General features: G+C 45.1%; 1 protein-coding gene across 1 annotated transcript in view; it reads left to right on the forward strand.

Moving 5' to 3' along the window:
* Positions 1 to 7,310: 7,310 nt before the first annotated feature.
* The window catches only part of MRPL15 (mitochondrial ribosomal protein L15), a 38,400-nt gene continuing 26,660 nt past the window's right edge, over positions 7,311 to 19,050 (forward strand). Inside the window, exon 1 of the mRNA XM_030190146.1 lies at positions 7,311 to 7,455. Within this exon, the coding sequence (XP_030046006.1) occupies positions 7,342 to 7,455 (114 nt within the window). The 5' untranslated portion in view covers positions 7,311 to 7,341. The remainder of the gene's footprint in view (positions 7,456 to 19,050) is intronic.

The raw sequence follows: 19,050 nt of genomic DNA on the forward strand, positions 1-19,050 counted from the left end.
CCGCAATGAGCCTGCCATGAGTGGGAAAGCGCGGGGTACAAATGTAACAAAAAAAACCCCAAAAAACTCAAGATTAATCTTCTGAATCTTATCATGGCAGTACTCGGCCATAGTCTGGGGAGAAAGTGAAAGGGGTTGGAAGTGGAGGCATGAGGGAGTTCACTGTGGCAAAGAGATGGTGAGGGTTGGAACTAAGAGTTTGTCAAATGGATGTAGTAGTCTTGTTTGGCAAGTACAAAACCAAACTAGAATGAAAACAGCAAGAATTTGAAATGTTTGAATTCAGCATGGGTGTAGGATTTTAGCCAAAGGTGTTCAGGAGAGTGGGCAAAGGATTTTGGAGGTCAACACCTTACAGAACAGGGAGTGGGAGCAATGAGTGTCCAGAGTAAAGGAGAGAATAGTATTATAGGAAGAGACAGCTTCATTGACAGACTTGGATAACATAGAGGGGCATAATCGAACGTCGCCGGCGATCTATTTTGGCGGCAGCGCAACAGCTGGCCGGAACCGTATTTTTGAAAAAGATGGCTGGCCATCTTTTTTTTCGATAATACAGTTTAGCCCGGCCAAATGCCAGAGTTCGCCGGGTTTGAGATGGCCGGGTTTGTTTTTCAGTGATAATGGAAAAAAATGCCAGCCATCTCAAACCAGGCGAAATCCAAGGTATTTGGTTGTGGGAGGAGCCAGCAATTGTAGTGCACTGGTCCCCCTGACATGCCAGGACAGCAACCCTAGGGGGCACTTCTAAAAATGTTTTAAAAATATACAAATACCTCCCAGGTGCATAGCTCCCTTACCTTGGGTGCTGAGCCCCCCAAATCCCCCCCAAACCCACTCCCCACAACTCTACACCATTACCATAGCCCTTATGGGTAAAGGGGGGCACCTACATGTGGGTACAGTGGGTTTTGGGGGGGGGGTTGGAGGGCTCAACACTTAGCACCACAAGTGTAACAGGTAGGGGGGGGGATGGACCTGGGTCTGCCTGCCTGAAGTGTACTGCACCCATTAAAAACTGCTCCAGGGACTTGCATACTGCTGTCAGGGAGCTGGGTATGACATTTGAGGCTGGTAAAAAATGGTTTTTATTTATTTAGTGTGGGAGGGGGTTGGTGACCACTGGGGGACTACGGGGAGGTCATCCCCCATTCCCTCCGGTGGTAATCTGGTCAGTTGGGGCACCTTTTTGAGGCTTGGTCATGAAAATAAAAGGACCAAGTAAACCCGGCGAAATACTGATTAACGCCGTTTTTTTTCCATTATCCGTGAAAGCCGGTCATCTGGTAGCCACGCTCATGTCCCGCCTTCGCTACACCGCTGACACGCCCCCTTGACCTTTCGCCGGCGCAGTGACAGGAAGTGGCGATGGTGTCAAAAAAGCCGCTTTCGATTATACCGATTTTGCCGCTTTTGAGAGATCGCCGGCCATCTCCCGATTTATGTCGGAAGATCGCCAGCGATCACTTTCGAAAATAAGCCTGATAGTGGATGAGCGGAGAGATGAAACAATGGGTGAGAGAGTGCAAGGGTCAATAGACTGAAGATTCCTAAATGTGTTGTTGGTGAAGATTGGATGAGACTGAAGGGAAAGGTAAGTGAAAGTTAAATTATCAGATTAAGATCAGAGAGGGGAAGAACTAGAGTGAGCAGTTACAGAAGACAAGGTCGAGGAAGTGGCCATGCTTATGAGTAGGGATAGTGGAGCATAGCTGGAGATTGATTGAGGAAGTTAAAGCAAGGAACTAAGACATTTAAGAGTCAAAGGGGTCATTAGCATGAATGTTAAAGTGCCTCTGTGCCCTTCCCCTCGGTCCACTTCCCTTTTTCTCAGCACTAGCCATCACCATTGCAGATGTAAAAATTAAAAGGCAGTTTGGGGGCTTTCACAGCCTGTACCTGTGCTCAGAGTCTGTTGGTCCTGCTCACAATGCACACTTTCTGTGTCAAAGGGGGTAGGAGCTGCCAAAGCTGAGCAGTGCATGGGCTGTGAAAGGTTCTGCACTGTCTTCTACTTCCCCTTTCTGCCACAAAGTGAGTTGGTTGAAAATGTAGCTGGAACAAAGTTACTGGAACTGTGTACCAGCAGAAACCAGCTGAAAAGAAAAAAAAAAATGCTTTGGTCACGCTCAAGATTGATTGTTTCTAGGCAAAGAGGCTAAAGTTGCCAAGTTTGAAAAATGAAGAGCTCAATATTCAAAGGCATTTATCTGGATAATGGCAGCTATTATCCAGATAAATGGCATTGCCAGAGCTGGCTATTGATATTTGGCAGCACTGTTGAGACAGTGCTGCTGAATATCCTCAGAGACCACCTCAGCACCCCATCTCTACCCATCTTCAAATCCTTGCTCAAAGCCCATCTCTTCAATGTTGTTTTCGGAACCTAACCATTGTACCTCTATCCAGGAAATCTAGACTGCCTCAATCTTGATTGACTGCACTTTTTGACCTTTAGATTGTAAGCTCCTTTGAGCAGGGACTGTCCTTCTTTATTAATTGTACAGCGCTGCGCAACCCTGGTAGCGCTTTAGAAATGTTAAATAGTAGTAGTAGTAGTAGCACTGTACGAATAGTGCAAGGGTAGAACTGGCAGCTATCCAGAAAGTGGCAATATTCAGACCACTATTCGGATAAACACCAGATAAGCTTAAGCCAAACAAATTGCTGCCTAAAATTATCCAGATCCTGATTACATTCCAGAAGAATCATCACCTGAAGGGGAAGAATTCTCTACAGGAATTCCTCCTGCCCCTTCTCTTCCTTCTAACTTGAAATTAATTTTCCCATGAGGATATTTATGTTTCAAATCGTTTTTTATTATTATGATAGACATAGAATCAGATCACTAATACATTTTTTTTCCATATACTCACATAAACTCCTCTTCCCACCCTCCCCCACCACCAACCTATTAAACACCTGGTCCGTTATAGTTCAATGCAGAGATTACAAATTCAACAATTATCCTCTCGGCATCGGAGTTAGCGTCTCCCAGAATAGAGACCATCGGTTTTGAAATTGTTTTACTCCTAGTGGGGGGAGTTTGTATGCAACTAAGCGTTCCGTTCAAAGAAGGGTCACCATCTGATTTTGCCATTGCTGAACTGATGGCGTCCGCGTAGTAATGAGTTGGACCCAACCATTGGAGAATACCCGGCATACTGGACCTGGTTAAACTTCACCCCCCTGACCGTCGAAACAGTTACACAGGCGATTACTAGGTTTTCCAACACTCACTGTAAACTAGATACCTGTCCCAGCTACCTAATGAAGTCCGCCCCTGACCGCTTCAAAGCAGACCTCACATCCCACCTAAATTACATGCTTCAGCAAGGCCTCTTCCCTAAGGAAAATGGCAATATCCTACTCACCCCAATACCAAAAGATACCAAGAAAAAAACAAATGAAATCACTAACTACCGTCCAGTAGCATCTATCCCGTTGGTGTTCAAACTGATGGAAAACATGGTAACCAAACAACTTACAGATTATATAAACAAATTCTCAATATTACACGAATCACAGTCAGGTTTTCGACCCCTACACAGCACTGAAACAGTATTACTCACTGGAGGAGTAGCCTAGTGGTTAGTGCAGTGGACTTTGATCCTGGGGAACTGAGTTTGATTCCCACTGCAGCTCCTTCTGACTCTAGCCAAGTCACTTAACCCTCCATTGCCCCTGGTACAAAATAAGTACCTGAATATATGTAAACTGCTTTGAATGTAGTTGCAAAAACCTCAGAAAGGCAGTATATCAAGTCCCATTTCCCTTCCCCCCCCCCTTTCTAGCCAAATTCAAGCAGGAAATAGCAACAGGCAAAAACATCCTTCTCTAATTCGACACGTCTAGTGCATTCGACATGGTAAACCATAATATATTAATAAGATTACTAGATAAGTTCGGGATTGGTGGAAACATACTTAGCTGGATTAAGGGCTTCCTAATCACAAGAACATATCAAGTAAAATCAAATTCAAACATATCATCACCGTGGAAAGCAGACTGTGGAGTACCACAAGGATCACCGCTATCACCGATGCTATTCAACTTAATGATGACCCCACTTGCCATATCCATCCAAGGCCTTAACCCTTTCATATACGCAGACGATGCCACAATATACATTCCTTACAAAACCAAACTGACAGAAATCACCAACGAAATCGAGCTCAGCTTGAACATCATGGACTCATGGGCAAATGCATTTCAACTAAAACTCAATAAAGAAAAAAACACATTGTCTCATCCTCTCATCCCAACACAGCGCGGACAACCCCACAAGCATCAACACCCTAGATCACACTCTTTCTATCTCAGACAGCCTGAAAATCCTCGGCGTTACAATGGACCGTAACTTAACACTAGAGAGCCAAGTGGCATCCACAACAAGGAAAATGTTCTGCTCAATTTGGAAACTCAAACGCATGAAACAATTCTTCCCGATGGAAACATTTCGCAACCTGATACAATCAATGGTACTCAGCCACGTAGACTACTGCAATGGAATCTATGTGGGATGTAAAGAACAAACCTTAAAGAAACTTCAGACCGCTCAAAACATGGCAGCTAGGCTTATATTTGGAAAAACGCGATTTGAAAGCGCAAAAACCCTCCGTGAAAAACTATACTGGCTCCCAATCAAAGAACGCATTGCCTTCAAAATCTGCACCCTGGTTCACAAAATCATCTACGGTGAAGCCCCGAGATACATGATAGACTTGATCAACTTACTAATTAGAAACATAGCCGAATCAACACGAACGTATCTAAATCTGCACTACCCAAGCTGCAAAGGACTTAATACAAATCAACTTATGGCTCCAGTTTTCCTACATAGCACACAACTGTGGAGCGCATTACCAAAAGCCTGAAACGATGCACGACCACCTAAACTTCCGGAAATCACTAAAAACTAACTTGTTTAAAAAGGCTACCCTACCGATCCAACTTAAAGCCGGATCTACTGCAACACAACCAAACTAAAGCACGTAATGGACATAGCACAACTCTACCGTTCGTACGATTCCCTAATGTGGCTGTGCACATGAACTTTATCTTACCACAACAACATCACTGTGTATTTGTTCACAGACCGAGTCTGCAAACGTCGCTCCGGTAACATGAAGCCACATTGAGCCCTACAAATAGGTGGGAAAATGTGGGATACAAATGTAACAAATAAATAAATAAACACTTTCATAGAAATAGTAGCCACTATCCAGCAATTTGGTAACTGTCACATGTTCTTTACTTAGTTTCCTTCATAGCCCTTTCTTCGACAGTGTGGGATTTCTGCGTTTGACATAAAGATTTGTCCCTTCACGTACTGTAGTTTTGTGCTCAAAGTACTTCAGGGAAGAGGGCTTTGACAGAAGCAGCTTTTTAGTTCGTTTGGGTGAAGGTGCTGTGCTGAGCGTATTTAATGCTTTTCCATCTTATCTTCAAACAGTCTAAAAGATCTGAAAGCCTTCAAAATTACGATCATCTAATACACCATCCAAACCAAATCCTAATAATGAAAATACACTTCCACTGGTCCTGAACCTGCCACTTCCAGAGACAGTTCTGTTAAAATAATCCGATACATCCCGATCATTACACACCACCCATACCAAATCCTGATAACGAAATATACTTGCCACTTCCTGAACCTGCAGGGATAGCTCTGTTAAATAATCCAGATACATCCCAATTATCTAACACACCATCCATACCAAATCCTGATGATGAAATAAACTTGCCACCTCCTAAACCTGGCACTTCAGAGACAGTTCTGTTAAATAATCCAAAATCCTGATTATAAGCCATATTTATACACCCTGTAACACATGAGAATGTTTTATATTTTTGGATCCCTGTCATATGCCCAAGCTTGTTAGGAATACACTAGGAGAGAAGAAGTCATTGGTTGATGGGGAGGGGGGATTATTACAGTGGGGATACATTGAAAAGCTTCACAAACTGTAAGAACATGAGGGGTTATACTTAAGTAATAAATTGAGAGCTCAGCATGTGTTGTGGCCAAAGAATAAAATGAATGTCAGATTAGAAGCACAACTTCTCAGTGAATCTGTTGCTTCTTCGCTTCAGTTTTGCAATAATAAGAAGCTATTGGATTTTGTTGGCTTGAACACTGTTAAATTTATTTGTATGTTTAATTTCCTTTTGATGTGCTGACATCTTGAAATATGAACTGTCGAGGTTCCAAGGCTCCACTGCAATCAGCAAACATAGCTGATAGTAAGTCCATTTTTTACACCGCACAGGCATATATAACGTCTTTGAAGGAGTCCACGGCAAGTCTATGTTAGATTCAGTTCGGAAAACTGGATTCCATGGGTTAAAATAAGTTTTGGATATTATTCTATTATTTTGTCTCACGTATTTCCAGTTTTTACACAGTATAAGTCATCACAGAACAAAATATAAGAAAACCAACGTCCTGCATTAGGGGTTTATAGCCCATTTAGTTATTTATTTATTTGTATCCCACATTTTCCCATCGATTTGTAGGCTCAATGTGGCTTACAGAGGTTATGTTTAAATAAAATAGATCTGCATTGAAACAAAATATTTATTTTATTTTGACTTATAAAACCACTTGCCCCTGAAACATGTTTAAAAAAAACAGAATAATCCATTTGTGTATCTAAAAGGTAAACTTCTACAAAACAGATGAAGATGTGATTCCATGTGCCCCAATGAAAGGAGAGTTTAATTCTACTCCCATTTACAATATATTCCATCATCTTTATAACACCAGGCTTCCAAAGGCTGATTACAACAACAGTTAAAACGAACCCATCAGGAAACTGAATATCTTCACTGAAATCTGGCCATCTGTATTGTATAGAACAGTGTAGAAAATGAGCACAAAATACAGAGTTTATAAATGCTGTTTCTACCAGCTACCATCATTTTAAAGCTGTTTTACTGATATTCAATTGTTATGTCATGATATTTATATATGGGAAGCACTCAAATACATTTTTTTAAAAAGCTATCCAATAAGTAAAAAAAAAAAAAAAAATCTTTTGTCCTCCACCTTTCAAGGCACTCACTCCCTAGCCAACTGGAACTGCTTTAGACTTGTTAAACCCTAGTAGTAGTAGTAGTAGATGGACCACGCATAGGCAGTCCCTTATTTCTAATCATCTTTTGCTATTGGGTGTACTAAAACCGCAGCATGCTCCGCCTACTCAATTCAGCTCTTACAGTGCACTAAGCACTATACCCTTTTACAGTAGGCTCATTTCGTCTCTTGTCTATGCACCTCCTCATTGCGTGTCTGCGTCGGAGCTGGTTTTGGCGGCCGGCCGTAAAGCAGTAGGTGTCATGGCGGCTGCCAGTGGTAGTGGTGGTTCTGGCCGGACGGCGCGCGATGTGCTGCACTCGTTTCCTCGCGTTTCTCTAGCTAATTTGAGGCCTAACCCTGGCTCCAAGCCCCGGGTAAGTGCTGGGAGCTCTGAAGTTTCACTTCTGTTCATATCTACCCTTGTTCTTATGTGTCGCCGCCGAAATACAACGCGGACTGCTTTTAGGCATATCCCGGCCACATAGACACGGGTGATGGGAGTGATTTGTGCACAGAATACAGAGTAGGCTTAGTGTCTGCTCAGTTAACCAAAAGTGTTGTGACCTTCATGTCCCTAAAGTGAACAGTAAAGGGAAAGTGGGGGCACTGTTGAACACAGAAGGATCCCTTCACTGAGTCATTCTGGTGGAGCTTCGTCAGCTCCCCTCCACCCCTCCGAATATCCATTACTGATGTAATATGCACAGTAAGGAATTACATGATTGGGGCAAATAAAATCAAAGAAAAAAAATAAACACGCTCTAAAAATAATACAACATATGTTAAACAGAATTTTAAAAGTTACAAAGAAGGATGACCAAAAGTATTAAGGGGATTAAATACCTTGCAGTGTAGGAGCCAACTTTTCAAAATTATTGGGGGTGCTAAGCCCAGTGAAAATAACCCTTCCTTGGACACAAGCAAGGAATTTTGTTATATTCCCAATGATATTCGAATGTCTCGCAAAACCCTGTTCAATGTAATCCATAACCTAGTTGTAACCAATGTATTTCTATTATTCATATCTTATTGTAAGCCACACTGAGCCCGCAAATAGGTGGGAAAATGTGGGATACAAATGCAATAAATAAATACATTTTGTCAATATCGGGGGTGCTCAAGTACCCACAGAGTCGGCTCCTATGCCTTGCAGCACTTCTATGTGTAAAGGTTTAAGAGATTAGGGCTCTTCTGCTTTTAGAAGAAATAGTGTAAAAAATTACCTGGTCCATTCCAAGTACAAAGACTAGGAGACATACCATAAAGTTACATAGTAATATATTTAAAAACACAAAGGAGAAAATATCTTTTCAGGGCCGCTGAGAGACTGAGCGGGGGTGGGTCCACCCCCTCCCCCCCCCCCCCCCCCCATGATCATCGCTGTCACTGCTGCCGTCCCAGCCCGCTGCAACTGTAAATACCTTGGCTGGCGGGGATCGCAAAGCCCCGCTAGCAGAAGAGTCTTCCTCTAGCCAGCTCTTCTTCACGCTGCTGTATGGCCTGCCCCTGCGGTTGCTTTTTCTCTCACGTCACGCAAGCTTGGTTTCAAAACCGAGCATGCACGGCCTGAGGGGAAAAGCAGCCACTTGGCAGGCCATGCGGCAGAGTGAAAAAGAGCAGTACTGGAGGAAGATCTCCTCTCCTGATGGGGCATGGGGGGGGGGGGACCCCCACCAGCCTGCTGTGTGTGCTCCTACAGGTCTTGCCCAGCCTCCAAGAGGGGACAGGCAGTTCCTATTTTCTTATGATGTTCTAGAAATATACAGGTTTTTTAACATTTGGCTTCCAGTCAAACTGTCACTCTGAGCCACCATCTTCTTGTTGGGCCACGTGAACAGCGATGTAAAGTAACACTGCAACATAAATCTTGTGGTTATTGGCAACCATAAAATGATTTCCTATTGTTTTTAATAGGTTGCTAAATGGCCACCAGGCTTCAGATCTGATGGCTTTTAAGTTTGAGTTACCAAACACGTTTGGAATGTATATTAGTTGTACATAATGGTTGGAGCAGCAGGCTGAGAACCAGGAAAGCCAAGGTTCAAATCCCACTGCAGTTTCTTCAGATCTTGGACAAGTCACTTGACTCTTTATGGCCTCAGGTAGAAGCTTGGATTGTAAGCCCTCTGGAGACAGGAAAATATCTACTGTACTGAATGTAACTCATCTTGAGCTACTACTGAGAGGCATGAGCTAGACAGAGCCAAATCCAAAATCTAGTATCAGGCATATTATGAGTTAATACAAAACCCTACTAAAATCACTCAGGACCTATAAAGCAATTTATCATAGGGCCTACCTAAGAAAAAATAGCGCCATAAACATTGCAGTAGGTAGTAGCTCAATAAACCTATTGAGAAACTAAAGAAGTTGAATTAGTATGGATCAGTGTTAACAGAATACCTGGCCTTTCACGCACACAGAATATAGATAGACTGTCCATTAACCAAGTCCTAATCCACAACAGAACATTGCCTCCTATCCCATGACTCTTTAATTTTCTCATGAGTCTTTCATTAGAAACTTTGTCAAAATCTTTCTGAAAATCTAGGTACACTGCATCACCTGATTCACCTTTATCGATATATTTATTCATGCCTTAAAAGAAATTAAGCAAATTTAGACAAGACTTCCCTTAGCTGAATCCATTTTGACTCTCCCATTAAACCATTTTTGTTTGTGTGTTCCGTAATTTTATTCTTTGTAATATTTTTGCTGTTTTGCTCATCACTGCAATCAGGTCAATAATTTCCCAGATCACCCCTAGAACTCTTTTAAAAATTGGCATTACATTGGCCACTCGCCAATCTTCAGGTAGTACGGATGATTTTAACAACAACATTAATAACAACAGTTCAGCAATTTCATGTTTGAGTGCTTTCATTACGCTGGGGTGCATGCCATCCGATCCAAGTGATTTACTACTCTTTAATTTGTTGATTTGACTCAGTATATCTTTCAAGTTCACTAAGATTTATTTCAGTTCCTTGCATCATCACCCTTGAAAACCATTTCTGGTACAGGTAGATCTTTTACATCTTCTTCCATAAAGACTGAAGCAAATAATTTATCCAGTCTCTCTGCTATTGTCTTGTCCTCCATGAGGGCCCCTTTTGCTCCTTGATGATCTAACGGTCCCTTGGATTCCCTCACAAGCTTTCTGCTTCTGATGTTACTTTGAGTTTTTGCCCGTGCCCGTGCCTTTGGTCTGTCCCAGTATGGCAATACTTATGTACTTCTTTCCACCTATGTAAATACTTGGAATACATGTGGTCTGGGCTTTCAAGATGGTATTTTTAAACAACATACATGCCTGATTTGAAGTCCTAACCTTTGCAGCTGACTAACCATTTTCCTCATCTTATCATAGTCTCCCTTTCAAAAATTAAATGCTGCTACAGTAGATTTTCTTTGTGATTTCACTCTAGATATTGCCTCAAATTTGATCATGTTATGATCACTGTTTCCCAGTGGAGCCAAAGCTAAGAAAGTTTTGCTTTAGTTTGATTCCATTCTTTGTATATATAGATTCTCTGTGCTTTACCCACACATTCTTGAATTCTGTCACTGTTTTTTGTCTTCACCACCTCCGATGAGAAAGCATTCTAGGCATCTACTACCCTTTCTGTGAATAAGTATTTCCTGATGTTGCTCTTAAGTATACCGCCTTCCAACCTCAACTTTTCCCCATCTCTGAAAAAGTTTAGTTTGTATATTAATACATTTTAAGTATTTAAATGTCTGCATCATATTTTCCCCATCCTTTCCTTTCTTCTAGGGTATACGCATTCATTTGTTCAAGTCCTCTTCTCATACGTTTTTTGGCTCAAGCTCCATGTTAAAAGAATTTTACCAGTGATACTCACAAACACCACGAGACCAAGTCAGGCTTAAAGCAACTGGGCAAACGCCTAACGGTACTATGTAAGCCACATTGCTTATTTTATTTTTTGTCTATTAGATTGTAAGCTCTTTGAGCAGGGACTGTCTTTCTTCTATGTTTGTGCAGCGCTGCGTACGCCTTGTAGCGCTATAAAAATGCTAAATAGTAGTAGTAGTAGTAAAGCAGTTTTATTTCTTGCAAGGAGACAAATCCAGCATACTCTCATAGTTGTCTGCCCTCCCCATACCTTCCCGTTTCTTATATACCTTTTTAGACTCATCTACGTGCAGCTGTACATGAAGCATACCTTCTAAGCTTGGATGAATATGTTACAGGTTTAGACCATTAGGAGGTTTTTACAAGCTAGCCAAAAAGCATATCTAAGAACATTCAGTTCGTCTTGTAACACACAAGGTCAGAAGCCATTTCTTTTCTTATAATCTACACTTGTTTAGTATATGTTAAAATGATTAACTCAATCATTTTCCTATACTCCATATCACATTTGTTGCCTTCCTCTGAACTGCTTAAAGTCTTTCGATGTATTTAGGGAGATATAGCTTCTGCACATGAACACAATACCCCAAATGGGGCCTCAGCAATGACTTTTACAGGGGCATTAATACCTCCTTTCTTCTACTGGATATGCCTCTCTCCTTGCAGCCTAGCATCCTTATGGCTATGACCACTGCCTTGTCACGCTGTTTTGTTTCTTTAAGGTCCTCTCTTGGTCTGTGTTTATCAGCCTCTCACCTCCTAGTAAATGTATCTCTGTTGGGTTCTACACCTCATGTGCATCACTCTGCTTTTTGCATTCAGTTTTACATGCCAGACATTAGACATTCTTTTAAAAAAATATTTTCTAATAATTTCATATTCCAGTATACAAAGTTAATAAAATGGCATATGGATTGCCACTTAAGTTTTTTCAGATCACATCTCGTTATGTCCACTCTGTTACAAATCTTCCTGTCATCCGAAAAATGTCAGGATTTCCTCCTCACCCTTTGGCAATGTCACTCATACATATAGGGCCCTTATTACAAAGCTGTTCTAGAAATTAGTGATGTGCCAAATGTGACAAAGCCCATTCAATTCCTATGGGCCTCATTGCATTCGGTGCACGGTAATCACTACCATGGCTTTGTAAAAAGAGCCCATAGCGAATAGAATCGTCCCTAATACTGCTGCTTGAGGCACTCTACTGCTCGCGTTTCTTTCCTTCAAGAGAATTCCATTCCCCATCACCCTCTGTCTTCTGTCAGTCAACCAGTTTCTAATCCAGATCATCATTGTGGGTCCTAACTTTCGCCCGTTCAGTTTTGTTCACTAGCCTCCTGTGAGGAACTGTGTCAGATGCTTTGCTGGAATAGACCACATCTAGAGCGTGCCTTCAATCTAGTTCTCTGGTCACCCAGTCAAAAGTCAGATTTGTTTGACCCAATTTTCCTCTGGTAAAATCATGTTGCCTTATAAGCAATTGGATTCCAGGAATTTTACTGTCCTTTGTCAGTGGCTCCATTATTTTTCTTATTACCAAAGTGAGATTTACCAGCCTATAGTTTCCCACTTATCACCATTTTCCAATCCTGTGTAACCTTTCATGTCTCCAAGGATCTATTGGAGAACCAGAACCTCTTTTGAGCTTCTTGAGAACAGATTTACAATACACTATATCTTATGTTCCGCTTCTGAACAACCAAGATTTGAAGCAGATTATACAAACAATAAGAAACTGGACATTTTCAGGACTTAGAATTCCAATATCAGGTCAGTAACATCAATAAACTCAAAGCCTACCCAAATCTTGTAAAAGATGATTTACAAACGGTCCTAAATACTAGGTATCTAACTTACCAATTTCAAGGTAGATTTCATCAGTAAATTCTAGACTCACCCATAACTCAGATTTATACTTTAAGAAATATTTTTTAAAAAGGAAAACTTTCAGTCTCTTCCAAAATGTTACATTAAATTCCAGTTTGAAGCGTTCCAACAATGTACTGCTTGATAAGGGAAAGGAGCACTGAATAGTCCTTTTCAATCCTTTTGCTGAAGGATATTGTAATAGTAAGCAATATCGTTTTCTCTTCCAAGAGAGTGTTAAAATGGAGTGGAGGAGTGGCCTAGTGGTTAGGCTGGTGGACTTTGGTCCTGGGGAACTGAGGAACTGAGTTCGATTCCCACTTCAGGCCCAGGCAGCTCCTTGTGACTCTGGGCAAGTCACTTAACCCTCCATTGCCCCATGTAAGCCGCATTGAGCCTGCCACGAGTGGGAAAGCGCAGGGTACAAATGTAACAAAAATAAAAAAGATACTATTGGAGATTCTACATGGAATGTTGCTACTATTGGAGATTCTACATGGAATGTTGCTACTCCACTAGCAATATTCCATGTAGAAGGCTGCACAGGCTTCTGTTTCTGTGAGTCTGATGTCCTGCACGTATGTGCAGGACATCAGACTCACAGAAGCAGAAGCCTGTGCGGCCACATTGATGATCTGCAAGGGCCGACTTCTACTTCAGGCATAGGCAGCTCCTTGTGACTCTGGGCAAGTCACTTAACCCTCCATTGCCTGCCGCATTGAGCCTGCCACGAGTGGGAAAGCGCAGGGTACAAATGTAACAAAAATAAAATAGATACTATTGGAGATTCTACATGGAATGTTGCTACTATTGGAGATTCTACATGGAATGTTGCTATTCCACTAGCAACATTCCATGTAGAAGCCTGCGCGGCCACATTGATGATCTGCAAGGGCCGACTTCTACTTCAGGCACAGGCAGCTCCTTGTGACTCTGGGCAAGTCACTTAACCCTCCATTGCCTGCCGCATTGAGCCTGCCACGAGTGGGAAAAAAAGGAACAGAGGTTTTTCCTTGCCTTTTTCTGTGGGACCGGAGCTGTGATACTCGGTCCAGTGAGGTAAGAGTGTTTTCTGACTCCTCCGGGGTGGGCCCGCGATCGGGGCGATTTTGGTGCGAACCGCCATTTTGAATTTTATTGCCGTTTTCGGTGATGGCTGCAGAGAATGTAAAGCACTGTTCCAAGTGTGGCAAGCGCAGATCAGCAGCGAGGCTCTGTAAATCGTGCTGTACAGACGTTAGAGCTGGCCCGAGCATGGCGAGCGACGATTCTTCGTGCTCTGAGCTGGCAGCGGATGCCATTTTGAATTTACCACATGGCGCTGAGACGGAGAGTCCTGAGCCCGGGGGGAGTCTTCGGAGTGAGGCTGATATGAGAGCTACTAGCCTCGGCAGAGATCCGGGTGCCCAGGGTGAGTTTTTCTCCCCTGATTTTGTCTTGTTAATGCATAAAGCACACATGCTTAAATGAGCTCTCCCACAAAGCCCTGCAGGGGCCTCTTCTAATGCCCCCCCGGTGGATTCTAGCCTGGGAATGCCCTCTGAGGCGTTATTCCCTGATAATTGGCAGAATATGAAGCGCAGAAGAGCTCATTCCCCTTCAGAGAGTGCTGCACCTCCATTTCCCCCCCCCCCCCCCCGTGGTCGGGCTGTGAGGATTCTGAGGACTCTGGCAGGCCTTCATGGTCTGGGGAGCCAGAGTCTGGTGCAGAAGTGACTCAGGATCTAGACGATCCCTCCGCGGTGAGGATTTTCCACCATGATGAGCTGCCAGCGCTTATTTCTCTATTGAGGACCCTGACAGTGGCTCAGCGCCCTCTGTGAATCCTAGGATGGCTAGTACCAAAAAGTCTGCTCGAGCCTTTCCTTTGCATGACTCCATCCAAGAGCTTATTTCGGCTCAATGGGCTGACCCCGAGGGACCGTTGAAAGTTTCCAGGGCTATGGGGCAATTATACCCTCTGAGTGAGGAGCATATGGCTCGCTTTGCTATGCCTAAAGTGGATGCCCTAGTCACAGCTGTGACAAAGAGAACTACCCTCCCTGTTGAAGGAGGTGTTGCCCTGAAGGATATTCAAGACCGTAGACTGGAATCAGCACTTAAACGGTCATTTGAACTTGCAGGTCTCACTATTCGGGCGTCTGCATGCAATTGTTATGCTGCTAGAGACTGCCTGGCTTGGTTGCAACAGGCAGTGGAACAGCCCGGTGATGGAGCGGAGCCCTTTTCAGATGTGGCTCCGCGGATGGAGTCGGCCTTGTCCTTTCTTGCTGACGCCCTTTATGATATTGTCAGAGCTTCGGCTAAACACATGGCAGTAGCAGTGGCGGCTCGCCGTCTTCTTTGGCTATGGCATTGGGCGGCGGACATGGCCTCTAAGCAAAGGTTGGTGAAGTTGCCCTTTCAAGGCCTCCTGTTTGGTGAGGAGTTGGAGAAAATTGTGAAGGGCCTAGGTGAGGCTAAACCCCAGCGCTTGCCCGAAGATAGGCCTCGGCCTTCCTCTAAGGGTGTGGCGGTCCACTCCTCTTACAGACCTCGCTTCCGTGAAGCTCGAAGGTACCGCCCGGGGCGTTCTGCTGGGTTCACTTCTCGTGCCCATTTTCAGCAGAGGAACTCCTTTCGCTCGGACAAACATTCCACAGCCGCTGGCTCAAGGCCTGGAGTTCAGGGGCGACCCTCTCAATGATGGTGCGCCGGCCCTCTCCTCGAGTCCTGTCATCGGAGGACGTCTTTCCCTCTTTGCCGAGGAGTGGGCCAACATTTCCTCAGATCAGTGGGTCTTGGACCTGATCAGAGACGGTTACAGAATAGAATTCCACGCCCCTGTAAGAGACGTGTTTGTGGAGTCCAGATGCGGTTCTGCCGCCAAATGGGCGGCGGTAGAGGAGACTTTGCAAGGTCTGATTCAGATAGGGGCCGTGTCCTCGGTACCTCCCGCCGAACACGGCTGCGGCCGCTACTCCATCTACTTTGTGGTGCCGCGAAAAGGAGGGTCTTTTCGCCCTATTCTGGACTTAAAAGAATTAAACAAGTCCCTGAGAGTGTGGCATTTTCACATGGAAACCCTGCGCTCCGTCATTGAGGCGGTACAGCCAGGAGAGTTTCTCACGTCTCTGGACCTGAAAGAAGCTTACTTGCACATTCCAATTTGGCCCCCGCACCAGAAGTTTCTGAGGTTTGCGGTGATGGGAAAGCATTTCCAGTACCGGGCCTTGCCTTTTGGCCTCGCCACAGCTCCCCACACCTTTTCAAAGGTTATGGTGGTAGTAGCTGCCTTTCTAAGGTGAGAGGGTATTCTGGTTCACCCGTACCTGGACGACTGGCTCATTCGAGCAAACTCTGCTGCAGAGAGTCTGCATGTCACAGCCAGAGTGGTCTCAGTACTTCAATCTCTGGGCTGGGTCGTCAATTTGGCCAAAAGTCACCTGACCCCCTCTCAGTCTCTAGAATATTTGGGGGCCAGGTTTGACACAGCCTCGGGGTATGTGTACCTACCCGAGCAAAGGCGGTGCAAGCTTCAGAATCAGGTCCGTCTGCTCCTGAGGATGCCCCGCCCGCGAACTTGGGACATTGTCCAGCTGCTTGGATCGATGACGGCCACCATGGAACTGGTGCCCTGGGCGAGAGTGCACCTGAGACCTCTACAGTATGCTCTACTCCAAGGATGGTCTCCAGTATCTCAGGATTATCAATGCAGACTCTCTTGGCTCCCTGCGTCCCGACTCAGCATGGAGTGGTGGCTCTCAGACAGCATGCTGCGGTGAGGAATGCCGCTGGCGCTCCCCGATTGGTGCCTAGTGGTGACAGATGCCAGCCTGAAAGGCTGGGGCGCACATTGCAAGGAGAAGCATGCCCAGGGTCTATGGACACCCGAGGAGTCGGAGTGGTCCATCAACCGCCTAGAGTTGAAAGCGGTGTTTCAGGCGCTTCTGCCTTTCAAGTGACCCTGGAAGGATTGGCTGACAGAGTGATGTCGGACAACACGACAGCAGTGGCCTACATAAATCGACAAGGCGGCACTCAGTGCAGAGCTCTAGCCGCGCAGGCCGAACAAATTTGCCACTGGGCTGAGCTGCATCTACAGTTTCTGTGGGCAGCTCACATTGCAGGTCAGAGCAACGTGCAAGCCAATTATCTAAGCAGGCATCAGATCGATCCAGCGGAGTGGGAACTTGCAGACGAAGTATTCCTGCAGATATGTGCCAAGTGGGGCAAGCCCGTGATGGATCTAATGGCGACAAGCACCAATGCCAAAGTCCCATGCTTCTTCAGCAGACGGAGAGATCCTCGCTCGGCGGGGTTGGATGCCTTGGCTCAACCCTGGCCTCCGGGCCTACTGTATGTGTTCCCTCCGTGGCCCTTGATAGGGCGAGTGCTCCTGCGGATTCGGCTGCATCCAGGAGAAGTGGTTCTCGTCGCCCCGGATTGGCCCAGGAGGCCTTGGTATGCGGACCTCCGACAGATGTTCGTAGAGGATCCCCTTCAGTTACCTCTGGTTCCCAACCTGTTGTCACAGGGTCTGGTGACCATGGAGGACGCCGGCCGATTTGGTCTTATGGCCTGGCGATTGAGAGGGCGCAATTGAGAGACAAAGGCTATTTCAATAAAGTAATTACCACTCTCTCCTGCAAGCCCACAAGCGTTCCACTTCCGTGGCTTATGCCAGGATTTGGCGCAAGTTTGAAGTCTGGTGTGCTTCTAAAGAGATCACACCCCTGCGGGCTCCTGTCTCGCTGATTCTGGACTTTTTGCAGGATGGTGTACAAAAAGGCTTGGCCTATAATTCCCTGCGGGTGCAAGTGGCAGCGTTGGCCTCCCTGCGTGGCAAGGTTGAAGGCGTGTCTTTAGCTGCTCATCCAGATGTGGCACGGTTTCTTAGAGGGGTGCTTCGGCCTCGTCCTCCCGTGCGTGCACCTTGTCCAGCGTGGAACCTGGGGCTAGTGCTGAAAGCCCTTCAGGGTGCTCCCTTTGAACCGCTTCGGCGTGCTTCAGAGAAAGATTTGACACTGAAGGCCGTCTTTTTAGTGGCCATTACTTCGACGAGACGGGTGTCAGAGCTCCAGGCGCTGTCCTGTAGAGACCCTTTTCTGCAGTTTTCGGAGTCTGGGGTCACGGTTCGGACCGTGCCTTCCTTCTTGCCTAACGTGGTTTCAGCGTTTCACCTAAACCAAACTATTTTCTTGCCCTCCTTTGTCAAGGAGGAGTTTCCAGAATCTTTTGGGCAATTGCACCTGTTGGACGTGCGCAGGACTCTGCTGCAGTATCTGCGAGTTACTCTTTCAGGACCTCTGATCATCTCTTTGTTTTGCTATCAGGGCCTCGCAGAGGGTCTCCAGCGTATAAAGCCACTATTGCCTGCTGGCTTAAAGAATCTATCTTTTCAGCTTATTTGCTTGCTGGCCGGCCTCCGCCTGATGCCTTTAAGGCGCATTCCACTAGAGGAATTTCCTCTTCTTGGGCTGAAACTGGAGCACTCGCTCTTCAAGAGATTTGTAGTGCAGCAACATGGGCTTCTAAGCTCTCTTTTGCCCGACATTACAGGCTGGATGTGGCTGCCAGGAGGGACTCACATTTTGGAGCACAAGTGCTGGCACGTGGTGTGGCTTGTTCCCGCCCTATCTAGGGATTGCTTTGATACATCCCATCTGTAATGGCTGCATCTGCTTGATGACAAGGAAGGGAAAATTAGGGTAATTTTCTTTCCTTTAGTCATAGCAGATGCAGCCATGATCCCTCCCTGTCTGATGCTATCTGCTGTAAATCTATTTCAGGTTCTGTTCGTGTTTCCTGGAGATTCCGTCCTTGGGAGAAAGTCGGAAACAGTCTTCAGGATTCTTGTTCAATTAAAGGATGATGTTTATTCCCTCCAGTTATGTCTCAGTGGAGGATGAGTTTATGCCCTCTGGGAGAATGTTTCATTCCCTCCATTCTGAGTTAATGCCCTTTGCTGTAGGGCCATCGTTTGCTGTGAGGAAAGCTCATGTTATTCCCATTGCGGTTTGCTATACTGCTTTGGAAGCTTCAATTACTGAAGGAGAGGCAGTGGAGCAAGCTGGTATGAGGCACTGAAAAAAGAGTGCTCTCTATCTCCCTCTGCTAGTTGATGGCCACAACCCATCTGTAATGGCTGCATCTGCTATGACTAAAGGAAAGAAAATTATCACGGTAAGAACCTAATTTTCCCATATCTGTCTTTTGCAGGGAGCATCAAGGTGGTGTA

Source organism: Microcaecilia unicolor, chromosome 1 (genome assembly GCF_901765095.1).
Source record: "Microcaecilia unicolor chromosome 1, aMicUni1.1, whole genome shotgun sequence".
NCBI lineage: Eukaryota > Metazoa > Chordata > Amphibia > Gymnophiona > Siphonopidae > Microcaecilia > Microcaecilia unicolor.